The sequence below is a fragment of the Labrus mixtus genome, chromosome 6 (assembly GCF_963584025.1).
Source record: "Labrus mixtus chromosome 6, fLabMix1.1, whole genome shotgun sequence".
NCBI classification, from domain to species: Eukaryota; Metazoa; Chordata; class Actinopteri; order Labriformes; family Labridae; genus Labrus; species Labrus mixtus.
Window position 1 is genome coordinate 27,486,536 of NC_083617.1, and position 21,897 is coordinate 27,508,432.

Here is a 21,897-nt window from a genome sequence, read left to right on the forward strand (position 1 = left end):
CCATAATGAAGGCTGTCAACATTGTGTACCCGTGCTCGTGCTCCTGCATGAACTGTACCGTGCCAATGCACATCTCTTCTGAGCGTGCAAGGGCCAAGGAAGTGGACCGTGCCTGAGCACTGATCAGAGCACTCACACTGATCAATCAAATTGGACTTTAGGGGTGAAGCGTACTTAGGCACAGTAAGGATTGCCAGTGTGAGTGCACCCTGAATGTGCTGTATTTCTAGAATGAAATCAAACAGTACACACATGTCGAGTCTTCTAAGCAGGGAAACATACAGTAACATAAGCACACTCAGATGCATGTTAGTACACAAACACACACACACACACACCCACACACTTTCACACATACATCAGAGAGTGGATGCATCATACAAATGGAGGAGAGAGGAGGCAGATGAAAGGTCAGCGTGCTGAAAAGCAGGCAGGTCCACTCCACACTGCGGTGACTGGAGTCCCACTGCTGCAGTAAAAATAGAGAAGTGTCTGCACATTCACACTCACCTCACACTCTTACAGTAAGTGCAAACACTGTTTATTTGTGTGTGTTTGCATGTAGGCGGCCGTTCTCACTCACATATACATCAACCTGAGCATGTTTGGAGTGTGTGGGAAAGCATTAGTGTGTTTTCTGAATGGAGGAGGATAATGAGCTGAAGATTTGTGCAGCAGGCACATGTGCATATTGATTATCCTGCTGCATGATTACGCTGATGTATACAGGATCAGCAGTGGAAATCCGGATGAAGGGCTTTACTTCTGCTGCCTTTTTGTCCTCTCTGAATCCAAATAAATGCTGATGGAGATCAAAGCCAGGAGGAACCGAGCCAGGCTAATGCCCCAAATCACTCACTTCCTGTGTGTGAGAGGGAGTGAGTGTGTTTGTGTTTGTGTTTGTGTGTACGGGGTGCCTCTCCATTTGGTAACAGGAATGAGATGGGTCTACATGCAGATCAAAATATAAGAATAAACTCAAGTTTCGTCCTCTTTGATTCCAAATTGAATCTTTACCTATAGAGGGGTTGAAAGCTTTGAAACAGCAGGAATAGAGCTAAAACAAAACGTTACATTTCAATATAAATATGGAGTCTAACTTTTAGACATGCAGCACATCACAGTCCACTCATATTAGAGGATCATTTGTCCATTTGAAGAAGTAATCTTCTTTCGGCCCCTTGAGGTCTTCCCACCCAGAAAAAAAAAAACCATCTCATGTTTTATTTAGCTCCTTATCATATTCCCACAGCGGTCTCCCACAGTGCTGATTGGCTGATTCAACTGTTAGTTGATTCCTTTTTGATGGAAATATGAAATTCTTCAGCTTTAGTTTTATTTATAGAGGGGGTACTGAAAAGTGTTCCTGCTGCTTATCTGTTGTTTTGTGTTTTCATTTATAACATGAGTACTTCCGTCATTTGTTGACTGACTTCACAGCTACAGGACATTTCTGTCCCGGTGTGTTTTTATTTCCTGTTTTAAATGCATTTGAAGAACACTCTGAAATGTTCTGTGTGCATTGAGGAGCATGGGAAGGTAAACCTGGAGACTTGATTTGTTAACGTCCTGTGATCCCCCAAATTTACCTCCAACATGATTGACAGACCCTACAGTGGGAAGTACACCTAAAGCACCTTAAGTGTAAATAAGTTCATCAGCTGTTGAAGAAATGCAGATGTGTAGTTGCCAACGGGGTAGTTCTCTGATGAGAATTTTAACACACACATCAAAACAATTTTATAGGTTTTTCATGCCCTAAATGTCTTTTTTTCTTTTCTGAGGGTGAGTTTTTTTTAAGGGTTCCTTTAAGTCACTGAAAACCTGGACAAGTCATGAAATTGTATTTTAAATCAAATTGTTACCCCCTTGAGAAGTGACCATGACGTTCTGTACAGGCTCAGTTATAAAAACCAAACTCTCTGTTTTTCTTCTCTCCAGCAGGGATGTACATGGGCCAGCCTCAGATGCCATTCACTCCGCAGGGTTTCGCTCAAGGGATGGGTGGGGCCGTCCCACCCACCACCATGATGGGTGGAGGAGGCATGATGCCCAACGGAGGCTACATGAGCATGCAGCAGCAGCAGGGCGCCATGCCAGCTAGCCAAGGACAGAACATGTACGGTGTGCAGCAAGGGCAGCAGCAAGGACAGTGGAACATGAGCCAGGTGATACTCAAATATAAAAAGGTGTTCTACATCCCAGGGGGGTGGTGCTTCATTCATGGTGTAAATGAATTCATTTAACATTCAGCTGATTTTTTTTTCTGATCCTGCTTCTCAGTAAATTAACCTTTTTATTAACCTTTTTTTTAACGTTGACTGTATTTCTGGTAACATCTATAAAAAAGGTCATAAATGTGGGGTGATTTTCCTCCATAGCGGATGTGAGAGAGCTCTATTAAGGTGGTGCTGAAAGACTCACACAATGTTCTGCTCCCTGATTTAAGGCAGAGCTTTGTGCATTAATGACCCTCCCCTGTTCATTCTCTCTAAAAGCCCAGGAAGAGCTGTTTTTATCAACTCTCCAATTTTCTTCTTTTTTTTTACAACCAAGGTTACTCTGTAATGATATGAAGGTTTTTCTTTTACTCTTAAGTTAGTCGTCTCACAGATATTGGTAATCTTCTTTTTAATGTCTAGTTACAACAGTGTATTAAACTGGACCACTGACATCCTGAAATACACCTCAACAATCAGAATAGGTCATGTAGCTCCTTTATCACCAGGTGAACCTCTCCTTGCTCTCCTATTTCTGTCAGGAGTGGATGGAACCAGTGTTTCCTTTCTCTTTTTTTTCAAGGAGTGAAAGAACCACAAAATCATCTTCACTGCTTGATCACTCAAATGAACATGAATGGTCGCATTGGACTTGGTGTGCAGGGTTTCTGTACGTAAAGTTTGTTTTTTATACGGACCCAAAAAACACATCAGAAAAAAACAGACTCAGTTTGAAAAGGGTACAAAGTGTCAAAAACAAGAATTTTTTTTTACGTTTATTTAATGTTCCTATCTAATCATAAAAATGAGTCATTAAAGCTCAAATATATAATTATGACCCGGATTCTATAATACAGATGTTTCCCTGTAAGTATAGATATAAAGTTGTCAAAGGTATCAGAATAGGTCGGCATGGTGACCACAAAACAAATATATCCTGTTTCAGTAACGGACGTGATCGCTACACGTTGATTTACTCCAACATGTCAATACTGGGGGGCCTGTCAACACATCCGTCAAAGAGCTCTTCCTTCATAGGTCCATTAGCTGATACTCCAACACACAGCTTCCTTATCTGTGTGTGCGTGCGTGCGTGCGTGCGTGCGTGCGTGCGGTCGCACTCAAAACTGTCGTCAGCATCTTGAAGACTGGGGAGGTTAATGAGAGATCATAAATCAGCACTGACACACACACACACACACACACACACACACACACACACACACACACACATTGCTGCCATTTAAACATTTAAAGTGGGAGGTGTGTGTGTGTTTGTGTGTGTGTGTGTGTGTGTGTGTGTGTGTGTGTGTGTGTGTGTGTGTGTGTGTGTGTGTGTGTGTGTGTGTGTGTGTGTGTGTGTGTGTGTGTGTGTGTGTGTGTGTGTGTGTGTGTGTGTGTGTGTGTGTGTGTGTGTGTGTGTGTGTGTGTGTGTGTGTGTGTGTGTGTGTGTGTGTGTGTGTGTGTGTGTGTGCGTGCGTGCGTGCGTGCGTGCGTGCGTGCGTGCGTGCGTGCGTGCGTGCGTGCGTGCGTGCGTGCGTGCGTGCGTGCGTGCGTGCGTGCGTGCGTGCGTGCGTGCGTGCGTGCGTGCGTGCGTGCGGTCGCACTCAAAACTGTCGTCAGCATCTTGAAGACTGGGGAGGTTAATGAGAGATCATAAATCAGCACTGACACACACACACACACACACACACACACACACACACACACACACACACACACACACACACACACACACACATTGCTGCCATTTAAACATTTAAAGTGGGAGGTGTGTGTGTTTGTGTGTGTGTGTGTGTTTGTGTGGGATTGATGAGTTGAAGAATGAGTGCATGATTGCATGCATGTCAAGGCTTGGCCAACACACACACACACACACACACACACACACACTCAGCCCCAGCTCTCAGATGACCAGATAAGTGAGTAGCACTGCACCAAAGCACATTCATAATAGATAAGACGGATGGAAGAGAAGGGGGGGGGCAGAGCAGGTGGATAAGGGAGGTGAAGAGTTTGGAGGTACACAGGGGAAGCACCAGAAGCCTTTTTAGAGCAGAGGTGGGGGAGTCTGACTAAAGGTTGGAGAGCACCTGCCCTCCTCTTCTGGGATGTCTATTTTTGCTCTGACTGACCCCCCGTCTCTCCTCCTTCTTCTCCCCCTCAGATGACCCAGCAGATGTCAGGCATGGCCGTGAGCGGTGGAGTTCCTGCGCCGCCCACTTTCAGCCAGTCAGGGGCCCCCGCGGCGGGTTGGCCCGCAGCTGCACCGGCGGCGTCCGGCCAGACCCTCAGCACTCAGCTGTGGAAGTAACGGGCGGGGCGTCCAGAGGATGAGTAGGGGCAGAACACGGTCATATGAAGAAAAAACCAAAATGACTGAAATGTTCTCCTCCATCTCCTCATAGCTCAGAATAATAATAAAAAAACGCACAAGCTGGGGTAGTTCAACTGCCCTTTAAGCCCCCTCCACAATCGCGACACACCTTCACCGTGGTTCCTTTAAAAGATGACATCACACTGGATAGAGTGGAGAAAAAAAGACAGACTGGCAGCTGTTGTTTCTTGTCTTTATTCCTTCTTGATTTCCTTTTAGTGTTGTTGTCTGAAGAAAGAGACAAAATCAGCAGATCGACAGAAAAGAACGCAGTGGGAGTGATAGCTCCAAGTGTCTGCTCTAGTTATATTATATCATTACCAAAATGGATAGTTAGTGAATAGTCTTGCAATACCTACAGTAGATATGGCTATCTTGTGATTGGTCTATGCTACCCTCTTCTCACCCCCATCTCTCTGCTGTGTATAGTGTAACCCCCCCTCTCCTCCCTCTCCCCTCCTCCCCCCCTCTCTGCAGGACGAGCAGAGCCTCATAGCAGATAGTCGTCCGAGCAGTACTGTATTTATGTGAATAAGATGTGAACCTTTTCAGAGCCATAGAACAGTGAGGCTGCTTCAACTCTCGCTGACTTTGTTTGTGTTCTCTTCATCATGTGACACAGTGGAGTCAGGGTTCTCCTGTTTACTTTAAAGCTGACATTGACTCAGAGCTGCTAAGGCCGGGCTCAGACTACAAAAAGACCTAAAACGAGTGCTGCATAATGCATATAAAGAGAAACTGCTCAGACCATCTCAAGCATGCATTTACGCTAGAGGACAATAAGATGTGTGCAAAAGGAAGCAGGGTTACCAACTGGCGTGATTGTACATGATCATGTTATCTCACAAGAGAGCAGACTGGCTGCAGTGAGAGAAAAACTAAAGCAGAGAGCTCAGTAGTCCTGGATTGGAAAATTGCGGAGACGAGGTAAACAGGTGTTGTCTATCCTCAAGCAGGAGCTGGAGTAGAGATAACACCTGTTCATTTTCTGTCACCAGTTGTACCAGAGACGGCGTTACCATCGGAGACCAGATTTTTTCAAATTTCTGTTTCACAAATTTGGTTTTATAGTACCGTTAAGTTTTCAGTAACACCTCACAAGCACACGGCTATCAGGACATCCTTACAATGTCTCATGTGGAGAAATGTATCAGTGTCCATTATCCTAACATAGTGGACACGATGATGCATTCTATTTAGAAAGAAAGTATTTGTGGGAGGACATGAAGTGTGACTAGTCACTTGAGGGGAAAAATAAGGGGAGATGTAAAAAGTGAATAATGAATATAAAATTAGATAAATAAAGATGTTTCTCTAAGAAAGGGGCTCCAAATTGAGAAACTTGTTTTGTGACACTGTTTCATCTCCTCCTCCTCTTCTATCGTTATTTTTATTTATTTTTTTAACTGTACTGCCATTATTATCCAGATGTTACATTGTGCATATCGAGCCTGTGTGAAATGACCAGGATGGCCTTTCTTAGTTTGAAAGATAAATCCCTCAGATTATCTGGGCCAAACATTGGTGCCCTCCTGTAGACTGAGCCCGGCCTTATGTAGTTGATGTTAACGTATACCCTGATTCACTGAGTTACATAATTCAACCATTTCACTAAAATGATTTAAATGCGTTTCGATCATTAGGTCGACGGGTGTCTCGTTAAATACACTCACACACACACCAGTGGATAAAAACAGGATATAAGAATATAATGGAACAGTTCTTGATTTACATTTTTTTTATTCTAAATATTTGCATTTTGTTTTGTACAGTACCTGATCATCTTACCTCCCAGAACATCTGCTCCACTAAAACATCTGCTTGAAGAGACTCCCGGACACAAACTGTGACAAATATGAAGTCTTTAGAAGAAATCAAGGACAAAATATCTGGTTTCTCTTTTGTCAAGGAATTAGTTTTATCTCCTCTGTAAAAGACTGGAGAAACAAAAAGAAGGTTTTTCTGGATCTTTTCCATAAACTTCTATGAAGTTACTTTTCTAATCTGTGAAAACAGATGGAAAGCAGTCACTTCAAAGACAAATGAAAACCACTTTGAAAACAAGAATTCCCTGGATTTATTCCCTGCAGGTAGACATTACTTTGCTCATACTTGGGTAAAATTCCAATAAACAACTGAACCACTGAAGTATATGCAGTAACACTTGCTGTGACTTTAATGTCACTTTAGTAGTTCAGTATCAGTTCTTTGAATATATGGGTCCAGCCCTGTTTCTAATCCTGCCGGCTGCTGCTTATAAACATCCCTAAACTCAAATGTCAAGAATTCCCTTTAAGTCTCAGTAATTTGCTGGGCGGCCCCGGGTTCCCCTGGGTGTCTTTGGGAGCCGTGCTGTGCTGTTTTGATGTCTTTTAAAACCAAACGAGCTGTCTTCACTGGAAACTGTGCTCCGACCCAGTTAAGATGTTACCTGTTTTTCAAATGATCCATTTCTCCAGCGCTCCCCAAGGCAAATTAAAGCTCGACTGGAATCACAGCGGTTTGTCTTTTCTGCACTTTAAATAGCAGAGCAGGTTGTGTATCTCTGGCGCGGTTGTGGTGGTTGAAGAAGAACAGCAGAAATATGCAAACTGTTCCTTCCCGCTGCAGGGCAGAAAAATCTACAATCTTTTTATTTATTTATTTTTAAATACTGGACCAATGTGACACCCACGATGTTGCTCCCTTCATGTATGACCCTGACGCCGTGTGTTCTGCCATCCACCATGTTTATTGTGCTGTTTTGTTGTGTGCAGTACAAGAGAAGCACAGTTAGTCTGAAGCAAATAAACCTGGATGACCAATCAGAGAGCTGAGCGGGCTGAGCGGGACCTGTATGAAAATTGTGGATGGGTCCACTCCTCGTTTATGTATGTGGAGTCTGAACAGAGGAGCAGGAGAATGTAATGAACAAACATACTGAACATACCTTCACATGCTCTCATCATAAACAGCAGCTTCTTCAGTGGCCCTCAGCTTCAGAAAATGTCGACCGTAGGTACCACTCTAGTGTCAGTTTGGAAGTTAGCAATATTCAATAAACAGCATCTAGTTAGACGTTTACAAGGAACCAGGTTGGACAGTAAAGCTTTCAAAGTAATACAATACAAGTAATTACACTTTTTTCTTTTTTTAAATAACGCTGTCTGGTTTACGGAGGCTCCCCCCCCCCCGCCCTTACCCTTTTGTTTCTTTGCATTGTCAATGTTGTCAAGGCAACGTAAACAGCTGTACCAGAACAACATGATGTAACAAAACCTATGACTTTAAAGAGAATTTAACTGTTGTTTTTTTAAATATTTGTATTGGCTGTTTGACACAGTTGAAACCAGTTACTTACATTTAAAAGTTTATTACTCGGGCACTCCAGAGTCCGCCAGCTCATTGGAAGTCCCGTATGATATGTTGTGCCCAGAAGGATGCATCATATTGATTCTTCGTTGGCCGACAAAAGGAGAACACAATTGTCGGCCGTTTTTTGAGAAGCCATCGAAATGAGACAACGTTCGACACCTAGCTGTGATGTAATGCGTCCACAAATGCGCCCTTTGAAAATGGCATCCCTTGATTTGGGACACATGTTGAATGTTGGATAGGATGAGTCAAACAGCTGAACTCAGATAAAAACACACTGTCATGTAAGCCAATCATTTCAAATTGTAGTGTTCTTTAGAATCAATTCAGATTTTGAAATACCATCTTGATACTCTGATGGAAACCTTCACAGCACATCCTAACAATAAGAGGACAGGCTTCAGACATGACGCTTGACGGAAAGCTACAGCGTCTTATTTAGAATGATTTGGCCACTGACCGAGCTGCTGAGTTTGATAAGTTTTGAAGTGGGAACGAACACACACAGAGTTAGGATCACACTGCCGAGTGCTGGAGCAGAGATTCATGTCCATGTACACAGGGTCCCTCTGCCATGCAATAACTGAAGCACTCTCTCTCTCTCTCACACACACACACACAGTTAGTGTAGCGACACAAAATCACATTCAATAACTCTGAAGTCCTCCAGGTTTATTTCCGATGTGTTTACATTTTCTGGTGCCTAGTACAAGGGAAAAAAATTGGTTTCCGTGCATTAAAATAAATATCCAGGTCTGTGTTCATGTTTGTCTAATGACTCTTTAACTGTAAAAGTGCTGTTTGAACTTTGATTAGTTTGCTCCTGTTTTTCTGTTCCAAGTTTTACAAGAGGGTCATTAGAAATAAAGGTTGTTGAATCCTGGATTTCATTCTGTTTTTGTTTTTTTTATTTCTCTTTGTTTACATCACACACACCACACAGTCCCCTGTGAAGTTCAGGACAGAAGAAGAAGAAGAAAACAGCTGAGCGTCCTGTCCTGTTGTGCAGTTTACATCCCGTCTGCTCAGTTCATTCCTTTTTATTCCTTCGCTGGCAGGTGTGTTTGCTTGTGTGGTCTTTGTTGTCCGCCCACAGACTCTACATTATTGATGGCAGCTTGTCAGCATTGTTATTTCACATCCTTTGCAGACCACTTGCAAAACCTGGTCACATACAGGCGGAATGAGAGGACGACAAAGGTAGTTCCAGTTCATTACATACGATCAGTACGCGGTGACGTAATGGATGCATCAATAAATCATTACCACATTAACTCCCAGACACTGAAGTGATTAATCTGAACAGAGAAGAGCAGATCTCTTGTTGGCTTGTTGCAGGTCTGATCCAAAGTGAAGACAGGGTGAAGAGGGTGCAAATCCTCCAGGACAAACAGACCTGGTTGACAGGCAGCAAACAGCAGATATCTTACAATTCAATTAGCTAATTTCAATTTATAGAGAGAGAGAGAGAGAGAGAGAGAGGGTATTTGTAGGGTATAGTTCGAAACCAAAGATTTTGGAACACTTGCACAAAACTCCTGCAGTCACATGTCAAAGTGTCCGTGTGCAAAACACTGACCCCTGAATCCCTCCAGCTGCTATGTGAACAGTACTGTTGGACAGTTTGACACAGCCTCTATCATCAGTGTGTGAATGTTGTATGTAGTCAAAACAGTTCTTTGAGTAGCCAGAAGACCAAACGAGACCAAGTACATTTACCATTTATCATATTTTTGTGTTTTGGATGTTAAAAATGGTTTGTTTGAATCATAGACTGTCGGTATTAATGGTTGAAGCCTGAGTGACCTCACTCATCTGTTAGTGCAGGGGGCTACGGAGTCCCATCGATGGCGGTCGGTCGCCATGCTGGAAATGCTGTCTCACCCTAACTTTCAGTCAACCAAACGAGTGACTGAGAGCTGGAGCTGAGGTGGGTTTAAAGCCTCTTGACAAACCGTTACACCGCGCCCACCTGTCAATCAGGTCAGCTACAACTTATTGTGAATAACTGTTATCCTTCATCAAATCAAAACTGATGAGTCATCAAAAACTCATGTAAACATGTTCATCTCTGCTGTAAAAACAGATTCTTTTTGAATGGGTGTGTATTTGATTTACGATGCCTCTGCAGCCAGCCTCAAGTGGACACTGGAGGAACTGCAGGATATTGCACTTCCGCATCGGCTTGGTTTGAATGTATGTTCCCATAATAACAGAATAAAAAAACACACTGACAGTGGAAGGCAAATGTAAATGACTGTTTGTCCCTGGAGTTTGCCGTCTTTCACAGAGTGATATAAAGGCATTTTTTTGTTTGATTATACTATTTTAGTACAAAGGTCTTTCTCTCGAGGGAGGTTAAAGGTTTTCACACACTTCAATCTGAGCCTTTTAACGGCAAAAGCAAAAACTTTGATCGGGTTAATTTGCTGCAAAGGATGTTGCAGCCACTACAGCTGTTTTTTTGCAGCGGCTGGCTGAAGCGATCTACTGGAGCAACTCCAAGACTTGTATCAATCAGTCCATTAGAACAAAAGGTGTGTGATAAACAGGGCCCAGAAGAGTAGAGGAAATACTTTGAAATGAAAGGATGTGAAAACATTACAACACTCTCAGATATCTGATCCATGAGACTTCTTACGACGATTATTCCTGTTTCACATTTAATTAGATTCAAGATGAAGTTAATGATTCACATGGCAACTTTTCAATCCAGCAACATGATGTTTCATACATGTATGCTTCTGTTTTTTCTTTTTCTTTTTTACATCAGCAGGCTGTTGAGGGAGGAAATGAGCCGTCCCAGTTGTCCCAGTTTGTAAAAGCATCGTATTCATGCTAGTCCAGTTCTCATAGAGCAGGTTCTGACAGGCTGCCAGAAGTCTTGAATCATGCAGCTCCTCAGAGTCTGTGTCCATCGTGAACAGATTGTATAACCCCAATAAGGGGAGACAGCAGGGGCTGTCGTCAGTCTCAGCCAAGAGATGATGGCTCGCAACAATCAGCGTCTGGTTTTGGATCCTCTGCCCGGCACTTCAGGCTCTCACACCTCGATGACCACGGTGTCTTTCCGATGTTTGGGCTCATTTGCGAGGTGCGGCTTCTCTGTGCGAGTGTGCCAAACCAGCACCTGAAAAAGAGGAGAGGGAGAAGAGGGATGAGAAAATGTGCTGACGGTGGAAACACTGGCCTCTAAATAAAGAATGAACAGGCTGTATGCTTGGATAAATACAGCACAGACGCAGGTGGATGGCTCCACTTCACTGATACTGTGCAACACCAAAAAGACTGAAACTGATATTTTATAGAGTACATCAGCTGAGACCTGATATGCTGATTTTATCTGACTCTCTACTGAATTTCTTTTTAGAAAACAATGAAAAGTGTTTTAAAATCTTATGGTTAATAATGTTTTTTCCTCATTGTAAGAACATGACACTCTGTCAGATAGATACCTCAACAGCTGCTGTCAAGTCAAATTTCAATGTGCTTTAAAAGGCAAAAAGTGATAGTTCTGTTTAGCATATCATATGCTGGACCTTGATAATTCACATCACAAACTGAGTGAACAAGAGACAATAACTTCCTCAGCTTCAGGATTAACATTTTGTGATGAATTGGCACTATACAAATAAAGATTGATACAAGCAACGATGTTATTAGACATTTTAAATGAAGCTAAGAGTTAGCCACACATATCTGGAGAAGAAAACAAAGGCAACCAATACAAAATATTTCCTAATTTCTACAAGTTGTAAACAGTGGGGGGCATAGACATTGTAAACTGGGGCACTGATGGCCTAGCGGGATAGGTTGCACCGCATGTACAGAGGATAGTCCTTCAAGCTGGCGGCCCGGGGTCAAGTCCCTTCTGTGGCTTCTTTCCGCCTTTCTTTCTCTCTCTCTCTCTCTCTCTCTCTCTCCTGACTCCCCACTCTATCAACTGTCCTCTCTAATAAAGTCATACAAGCCTGCAATAATCTAATGATTATTTTCCTCATTCATTATTTAATTAAAAGGTGCAGTATGTAACTGATACATTGCTTTTAAAACTGGTCCTGTAAACCTTTCTGCGTTCTAACCTCTCTCCATTTTTCAAAAGCATCTCCAATATTGATCCTAGTGTGACCAAGTTTCTGCTCATGGAGTTTATTTTTTAGGTCGGGTACAATCAGTTATATCTGAACCAGTTCGCTTCCATCGCTGTAACACCTATTGGATTGCCAACTTCCTGGCAAACCCAGGGGCGTCTAAAACGGCCGTGTGGGGGTGCCTTAAGAGGCCTATCTTCTCTGGTCCAAACAAATCCAGACTACAGTCTGCTGCATTGTTGTCAGAGAAGCCAGCACTTCAACATAGCATGTTTCCTTAATGTCTGATCATATAGTAAGGTTAATTCAGTAGAGATCAGCTTTACCTGCAGTTGTTCATCACTGTTATTCATTATTACAGCATCCCAGCTCTCTGTTTGTTTGTTTGTTCTCATGTTTAATGTTGTTAAAACGTCGTCTTATCCGGCCTGTCTGTGGAATATGTTCGTCTAAAGTGTAAGATGAGTGTCCCTCGAACTGTGCTTGTGTTTCTGTGGCTAATCAGTCTACTTGGACAATGCCTTTCCATGCAATGTCCGAAAGCACACCTGAGTGAGGCGTCACGGCTTGCACGCTCGTACAGCCGAGAGGCTCTGCTGGAGCTACAACCAGACCCGACCCAAGCAGTTGTATCAAGCCACTTCTTTTCTAGGAAAAGATCCCCCAGGAGCTTATCAGGACCAAAAAAAGGAAACGTGGAAAGAGAGGAGGAATTCGAAACCGGCTACGAAAGAGATCAAATCGGCCACCACTCCCATCTATTGTCTTCACAAACCTGCGCTCTTTGAGCAACAAAGTGGATGCTATACGAACATACGCAAGGTACTGTAATGAATTCCGAGAGGATCTCTGTTATGCTTTACAGAAAGCTGGTTACAAGCTACGATGCATGACTCCCTCTTTCGTGTCCCCGGATTTACTTTGTTGCGAGCAGACAGAGACACTGACTCGGGAAAAAACAAGGGGAGGAGGCATCTGCGTGTATATAAACGATCTATGGTGCCGAATGCACTCAGTCAAAGTTACGATCTGTGATCCCAATGTAGAAATTCTCGGCATGACTTTAAGACCATTTTATTTGCCAAGAGAATTTGGGTGTATTTTGCTGTTCGTTGTATACGCACCCCCAAACGGGAAAGCGTCACAAGCTGCACGGACCATAGCTGACTGTGTTCATGAGCTACAACTCAACTTCCCTGAGGCACCGGCTATAGTTTTGGGAGACTTGAATCAGTGTCACCTGGAAACTGTGCTGCCTGGTTTCGAGCAGTACGTCAAGGACCAGACCAGGAAAGACAATATTTTGGACAAATGCTTTGTAAATGTTAAAGGTGCTTATGTGTCCAAGTGCCGGCCACCTATATTAAATTCCGACCATAATGTTGTGCACATGATTCCAGTGTATAAGACAAAACTTAAGAGAAGTAAACCAGAAAAGAAAGTGATTAGGACATGGACAAATGAGAGTAAAGAACAACTGAAAGCCTGTTTTGACTGGGCGAATTGGGAAATCTTTCATGAGGGCTCCATAAATGACATAACTGATGCTACAAATGATTATATACATTTTTGTGTAGAGCTGGTTGTTCCAACAAAGGAAATTGAAATTTACCCTAATAATAAATCATATGTCACTAGTGACATAAAGGCAGTCATAAATACAAGAAAAGTGGCTTTTCAAAATACAAATCCTGGAGCACTAAAACTTACAGAAAAAGAGTTGAGAATCAGACTGAGAGAAGCAAAAGTGGCACACAGACAGCTTCTTGAACAAGCCTTTAAAGCTAAAAACCCTAAAAGAGTGTGGGACACCATGAAAGCTATGACGGGCATGTCAACTCCAATCAACTCAATTGCGACAGACAATGAACTTAAATTTTTACTAGATTTGAATCACAAGACGACCCTGCAAAATTCCCTGAAATACTCAGAACCATCATACCTGCAGCTTCAGACAGAATTATTATCACTGTTGAAGATGTAAGGAAAACATTTCAGGGTACAAATACAAAGAAAGCAGCGGACCTGATAAGTGTAGCGGTTTTCTGCTAAAAAACTTTGCAGCTGAGTTGGCTCCAGTATGGCAACCAATTTTTCAGTCTTCAGTTGACACACACGAGGTCCCTATGTCATGGGAAACTTCATACATAAAACCTTTACTTAAGATTCCATGTTCAAGGGATCATAAAGACTTCAGACCAATAGCTCTTACCTCAGTGATCATGAAATCTCTAGAAAGAATACTGCTCAAACATCTTGTTAGCAAAACAAATCACACACTTGATCCATACCAATTTGCTTATAAGCAAGGATGTGGAACAGAGGATGCTGTTGCCACTCTGGTCCATTATCATCACCAAACATTTAGATAAGCCAAATACATTTACAAGAGCCCTCTTTCTAGACTTTTCATCAGCATTTAACACAATAAAAGCAGACATCTTAGTATCAAAAATGATTCAACAAAAAGTTAACCCCTACTTGACTCTTTGGTATGCTTCTTTTCTCACTAACAGAGTCCAGTTTGTGAAGGTGAATAACACCCTTTCATCTGCTATCACAACTAATGTTGGCGCTGTAGGGTTGTGTGAGCTCAGCTGTGCTTTTCACTTTTTATACAGATGACTGTCGGTCTGACACACAAAATCAGTACACTCTGAAGTACTCTGACGATACAGCTCTGATTTCTCTGTTAAGTAACTCTGACGACCCTGGACTGCACCAACATGCTGTAAACAAAATGGTTATGTGGAGTGATAAACACGCTCTAGAGATCAATGCAAAGAAAACAGAGGAAATTGTATTTGGTTCACCGTCTGATGCTCATAAAGCTCCTATTCTTATTCATGATGAAAAAATCAAGCAAGTGTCATCTTATAAATATCTGGGTATAATGATCGACCATCTGCTGTCCTGGAAAGATCACATCGATTACATCTGTAAAAAGACAAAACAAAGAATTTATTTCCTCCGCCGTCTGAGATCTTTTGGGGCGACTCGACAGATTCTTCTTTTGTTTTGTTATCTCTGTGTTTCAAATGTTTATATCTTGAGTGTTGTGTTGTGTTTGAGTGTTGTTTCAAATGTTTATATCTTGAGTGTTGTGTTGTGTTTGAGTGTTGTTTCAAATGTTTATATCTTGAGTGTTGTGTTGAGTTTGAGTGTTGTTTCAAATGTTTGTATCTTTGTTTCCTGTCTTAATTGTTGTGCCGCAAACGGAGCCGCTGTGACGCAAGGCAAATTTCAGACTACGTCTGACAATAAAGTATTATCTATCTATCTATCTATCTTATATTGGTTTTAGAGCCTGACACCCTTAAAAACGTTATCTGTTGTCTGAAGCTCTTGTGAAGTTGTTTTTCCCTTGTTGAAAAGACTCTTTGAGGTAAAGAATCTTTCCTTGATGTTGTTCTGATGAAATATCCGTCAAAAGAAAGACACTGCTGTGTTCTTAGAAACAGAGATTGCATTGTCTCCTCCTGCTGTCGAATTTGACGCTCAGCAGTCAGCCAGGAGGGATCGTCACTCAGGAAGCAGTCTGACACCTCTCGAAATGGATCAAATCAACAGCAGAACACACCTCACTACAGCTGTTTGTGTCTGTGTTTGCAGCCAATTTCACAGCAATATGTCGGTGAGAAAACACTGCCACCGTGCAAAGATTGATATTCTCCTGGAGAGAGCAATGCTTTTAATCCCCCGGAGGTTCAGGTGACTTGGATTAAGCGTGTGTATTTCTTATTTTCTTGGTCAATAGCTAACAAGTTTATAATTCATGTGTGTGTGACATTTCTGTGTCCAAAGCAACACACACAAGCTCACAGAGGCATGATTTATGTCTGCCCGTGAACACTGCCGGTGTTTCTGGGCTTCTTCAGGTGGAACATGTCACTTTCAGCACACTGGGCTGCTAATTGGCCCACTTTGCATATCTAACGAGGCTAATGTAGCCGCCGCCAAAGCATCAGCCCAGAGCTGTGGGGAAATCATTGCTGAATGTGTGTGAGTCTGTGCACCTGTGTGTGTGTGTGTGTGTGTGTACCAATTACACAGTCAGAGTGCTCTCCTGGACTCACACACCTCTCTCTCTCTCTCCCCGCCCGCTCTCCATTTTCATCATTCATCACGCCCACTTTCTCTCTCGTGGCTCTGCTCCTGCTTTTTTCTTTTTTTTAACCTCTCAGTCCTCTCTCCTGCCCCATCTTTCTGCTCCTCCCTGAGGCAACGTGGAGACAAAAAGCTTTACCAGGTTAGAGCTTTTCTCCCTTAATAGCATAAAGAGAGGACAGGCCTTTTTCTCTCCATCAAGAGGAGGAAATGTGGAGGGGGGGGGGATCGGCTACAAAAGTCCACAATTTCCTTCCAAATAACATCCATCTTCAAACACATGCACTTGAAGTTCAGTGCACCCCAGGTCTTACTTTTGAAGCTTTGTCATTCATATCCGTTATGAAAACCTAAAACTAATGTTATTTAATGACGTAGATCATTCATAACTTTATAATCAGAATGAATTAAATAAATAATAGGGCATTGAAATATCCACTTCTTTTAAGAATAACAACTCTCTTACACTGAAAATCTGTTTTTCTTTATTTTCTTTGTTAAAGAGCCATCATTGATTGAGCCTATGACCTTTCAATGAAAGCTTGCATTATTTGTGATTTCTTTGGTGTTTTAAAATCAGTGTGAGAAAAATCCCAAGCAGAGAGCATTGCCACACATCCTCATTGCCAGCCTTTCATTTAGCTACTGTCTCAATAATAATGACATTAAGTGCAACCCACCATCTATTTATCAATTCAATAAAAAAAAAAAGAAGTTATTTGTCCCCGGGGGGCAATTCAGAGGCACAGGGAGCATAGCATGAAGACAAAATATGGAGCGTAGACAAAAAAAAAAAAATCAAATAAGACAAAGACAAAAGTAGAATAAAGATATTAGTGGACAGTGATCAGACTAACAGCGGGGGACAAATTTAAACAGAGCAAGTAGTCCAATACTTGACTTTAGAGGTGGGAAAGAAACCGATAGCCTGTAATGTAAAAATCGAGACTCTTATCTTCTGAGATTTTAAATAGATTCATAACTTCCAAAAATCGATTTTTTTCTTTCGCTAATCAGTCACTCCCTGCTAAATGCTAAAGCTAGCTCTTTAACTCCAAATGGAGCAGAAATAAATTCAGACAGTCTCCAAGATGACTGTAGTAGATCCTGAAGTATGTACTCATTCAAAAATAGACTTTGAATCATGAAGAATCGTTTCGAATCAAAAACAGATTCTGAATCGAGCCATGACCCCAAGAATCAAAATGTCAGACACCCAAAGATTCCCAGCCCTACTTGACTTTATTTCATGTTTGTGCTGGGCTTGTTTGATTTGTTGTGTTGCTTTGATAATGTCCTGGATATGCCAAATCTTCCAAACAGCAACATTTCACCAACATTTTAACGAAAACCTTCATGTGCTATTGGGGTTATCGGGTTACTGTTTACACTGCTGTTAGCGTTAGCTTATGAGCCTCAGTGCTCCAAAGTGACTGTTAGTGCTGTGGATATATCATTTAAATCTGTCTACCATCTTAATGTTATTCTTCTTTAGGTGTGTGTAGCTGTAATACAGATGTGTAAATTGTATCATAGCAGCAGAGCTATATTTGAAGGTAATGTCTTCTTTCTAACCCATGACAAGTGTATCCAAAGAGAAAGGAATCTGTTAACAGAATATAAGCAACACTGTTATCATGAAAAGTTTGTCAGCCGTTTGTGTGATGTTGTCTGACCGCGGCCGGATGAATTCTAAGATAATCCACGGTCTGTTTCACGATTTCCTCATTGAACTTTTATAACAGAGAAAAACACCTAACAGTGACAAACTCAAACCTTTCAGAAGCTTGATTCAAAGATGTTTTAAAGCACGTTACCTCTTTAAAGATAAAAATATGAAAACCTAAACTAGCATTGTTGTTAGCGCAGTACTTTGTCCCATTGTCATACTATTGTAGATTTTTAAATTCCTGTTTCCTGGACATTTTAAGAACTATTTTTTGTCAACTGCTTTGTTGAAAATCAAAAGAAAATACTTTCAACAGAAGAACAACGTTATATTCAACCAGAGTAGGTTGAATGCACTCAACGTGCTTTAAGGATCAGATCACCCAAACCAGATCTTGTGGTGGCAGAGATGCATTTAGAAACATTAATATAATAAAAAAGAAGTGAAGCTGAAACCTGAGAGTCATTGCAAATGAAATAAGAGAGCAGTAAAGTCTTTTGGTCCATGGCAGCAGACGTCCCCGTGTCCTTTTCTTTACTCTGTCTTCTCTTCAAACTCCGCCTTCAGTCGATTAATCTAACTGCCCCTCTTTTCTCTGCACAGCTTCTCCTCTCCTCTCTATCTCCTCTTCCTCCTGTGCTATCATCTGTCTCCATCTGTTCCTGCCTCCCCCTCCTCTCTGGTCCTGTCACTGCTGTCTGTTGCCATTACTCTCCCGCTCTAACTACATTACAGATCCTGTCAGTCGTCTGCAAGATACTGACCCGGCCATCAGATGAGCACTTCTGCCCTCCATTGTGAAGGTCGGATTCAGGATCTGTGATCTGATCCTGATACCTTCCTCAAAGTGGAGGGAGCCTGGAGTACTTGTGTGTCACTCACTGCTGCCAGGAGGGAATCGATGCTAAATCATCTCAAATGTTCAGACCAACCACAGGCTTCAACAATGGTTCAATCTTTCAGACGCGCACAGAGTAAAAGGAAAGGCCTCTGCTGATCGATACATAAGGAGCAGATGATGTCACTCTGACGATGATGTAATGACTGTATAATATAATTAATTAAGATATTATGATGATGTAATAAAACAACACATAAACCATGTCTGGACAATCTTTGGTTGCGGGTGAAAAGTGGATGGTATATGAGCGTAGTTGGCGCTTTCACTTTGCTGTTCTAGGAGATGAAAAAAGTAATGCCAACCCCCTATATGCAAACTAAAATCTCTGCAACAATAAAGATCCCAATATGCAATGCACACAACCCTAGTGCGCTCCAAGAGTCAACCATTCATGACACAGTACCCAGGCTTTTTCAGACCCACCTCCAAATTCAAATCCTTTAAATCTCTTACAGACACATCTGTATCTGGTTCAACACACATTCATGACATGTGCAAAGCTACATATCAGACACTTCAAAGCCAAGGTGCTGAAGAAAGTCATGCCACTCAATCATCACTTCGGGGCCTCCATACATGAGTGGTGGTGACTGTGTCTGCAGAGAGCCCGTCCTCTGACTGGATTTTGATGTTTTGGTTGATGTTTCTGGGTGGGGAGCTGGTGTGTTTCCCCCAGCCAATGACAGCCCTCAGGTGAGTTTGAGAGTGGATAAAATTCGACAACTGGACGCCATTCAGACAGGCGAATATGGCGGACGCGGATGTCACAGAAAAGAAGATCAAATAAAACCACAGTAAGGCGAAACGCCAAGCGGATACATCTCGTACCCAAACGAGTGTGAACCTTCCATTGGCTTTAGCCCCTGGAAGCAAAGTTAATTGATAAATGCACTTGATCTTGTATAATACTTTTCTAGTCTTCTGACTACAAGTGCTTTTACACCGCAGGTCACACCTACACATTCACACACTGATGGTAGAGGATGCTGAGTAAAGGACCTTCAGAGGTAACTAATCCAATCCTCCTAGGCCGACGAAGCAGTGGGAGCAATTTGGGGTTAAGTGTCTTGCCCAAGGGCGGCATCGGACATGTGGCTACATGAGCTGGGGAATGAACCCCAAACCTTCCGGTTGAGAGACCACCAACTCTACTAACTGATGCCACAGCTGCCCCATAGTTGAGTCTGAGTTGGCCTGCTTTATGTCTAACAGGCAGGTGCTGGCATGCTACAGCAGCTGTTCCATTACAAAAAGTAATATTCTCAGGTAGCTTAGCTCAGTATAGATACAAGGAGTAAACTTACACACTAACCCTGCAGTGGGCTTCAGGTGGCGATGAGCCCAGAGGGAGGGGCCCAGTTTGAATGTTTTGTTAACAAGCTGCAACTAACATTTCTACTGACTTTACATTTTTCTGACACAAAACAGGCTGTCTTTAACTTCACAGTAAACTTAAGCCCTCAGAAAATTCAGTCCATATTTTTTCCTTTTAAAGATTTGGACTATGCCCCAATTATTCACCAAAAACAATTTTCCTCAAAAGGGTAGACCAGTGCCTACTTTTACCTGTCCAGATGTTTTACCTTACTCCTATGTCATCATGTGTCTCTGTCGCCTCATTGCTTTAAGCCTTTCATAAATAACTGTGCAGGAGTAAATGTATAATGGTTTAACTGCCTGAGTCTCGTCACAGTCTTAACACAACAGCGACTTTATGAGTGATGATGTCACCTCCAGCTGCTCGTGTTACTCAGAAATCCTTCTCCTTGTCTGCGTGGCGCTGCGCGCTGACTGATGATGTCACAGCCTGCTAATGGCCTGTATTAATATCAGTGGCAGGGTATACCTCCATTAGTGTAATGGGGCTGATAATGATGATGATAGTTTCAACACAGAGCTGTCAGCAGCGGCAGCAGCAGCTGTGAATGATGATCCAGCAGCTCTGGGAGTCTTTATCCTATTCCCTGCAGGAAACATTTACCCATAATCCACCAGGGACTGAGGGGGCAATGATTTGACCTGCACGTGTCCTGTGAAACAATAGTTTCACATTAGTGTATTCCTGATGAAGCCGCTGCTTGTCGGGGTGTCCTCTGTATATTAATATACAAAACTAAAACTGTCTTTTCAATTTTCTTGATACTGCCGACTTTTTTATATTGTTTGCTCTTGAATTACTGCTTCAGTGACAAAGACGATAAATATGGTGTAAAAAAACATGATTCTATCCACAAACACAACCTGAGCATTGGTTCTGCCTGTCACATAGAAGAACAATAACCTTTAGCATGTTTAATATTAATCACTGTGACTCTCTGTTGGGCGTTCTTGCAAAAACAACTGTACAAAAAAGAATCTTGAATAAAGAGTGAAGCACTACTGTGTTTTTTCTGCATTGTGAAAAGGCTCATTGGTGACCTCTATACTGATACATATGTACTATAACTTCAATATATAAACACAGCAGATTTAGTGAGTGGGCAGTTAAGTCACTTAGTCAAATGTAAGAAATGTAGTGAATGGCTTAAAAGCTTCATCTGAGGCTTGTAATGTACAGGAGGTTATGAAATCTGTTTTCAGTGCAAATTTCTTGAGCAAATATAAGACACTGATTTCAATTGTAGAGAAATCTACAAGAGATGTTCAAAGGAGGACATTTTGAGGCTCACAGTTCTATAACTGTGAACGCTGTTTTGCACATTTGCCCGTCTGCCTCTCAGCACACACTTCAATTTAATAGACCATACATTTTATAAACTTCAGTTTAAGTTTTTTAATTTAGATGAACTTTATGTAAGCCTGTATAAGTAATATTAAGCTTCATTTGTGGATATATATATATATTTCTTTCTTTCTATTTGTTAGGGCTTATTACCTGTGTATTTATTCGACATTTCATTTAGCAGACGCTTTTGTCCAAAGTGAAGAACATCAGAGAGTACAACACGGTACAAGAATAACACAAGCAAGGATCCAGAAAGCAGGAAACAACATCAGTAAGTGCAAACAAACATATTCAGACCCAGGTGCTGACAGGCAGCGCACAAGTAAAGTTAATATATTGTATCTATCTGTCTGTCTGTAGACATTGGTCAGAAGTATTCATGTGTATTTACAGACTAATATAAAATTTACTTCAATTTAAGTTTATTAAAAATAAAAATGTGGAAAGGTAAAGA

General features: G+C 41.9%; 2 protein-coding genes across 9 annotated transcripts in view; one reads left to right on the top strand and one right to left on the bottom strand.

Moving 5' to 3' along the window:
* LOC132975902 (stromal membrane-associated protein 1-like) overlaps window positions 1–8,833 on the top strand; it is a 97,639-nt gene extending 88,806 nt beyond the window's left edge. For 7 of the 8 annotated variants that reach the window (XM_061040773.1, XM_061040768.1, XM_061040766.1 and 4 more), the window contains 2 exons: window positions 1,942–2,168; window positions 4,387–8,833. In XM_061040773.1, the coding sequence (XP_060896756.1) occupies window positions 1,942–2,168; window positions 4,387–4,533 (374 nt within the window). In that variant the 3' untranslated portion in view covers window positions 4,534–8,833. The remainder of the gene's footprint in view (window positions 1–1,941; window positions 2,169–4,386) is intronic. The other variant, XM_061040767.1, reaches the window with a different exon arrangement.
* Window positions 8,834–10,132: 1,299 nt separating this feature from the next.
* Window positions 10,133–21,897, bottom strand: part of b3gat2 (beta-1,3-glucuronyltransferase 2 (glucuronosyltransferase S)) — a 62,515-nt gene continuing 50,750 nt past the window's right edge. Inside the window, exon 4 of the mRNA XM_061040777.1 lies at window positions 10,133–11,080. Within this exon, the coding sequence (XP_060896760.1) occupies window positions 10,994–11,080 (87 nt within the window). The 3' untranslated portion in view covers window positions 10,133–10,993. The remainder of the gene's footprint in view (window positions 11,081–21,897) is intronic.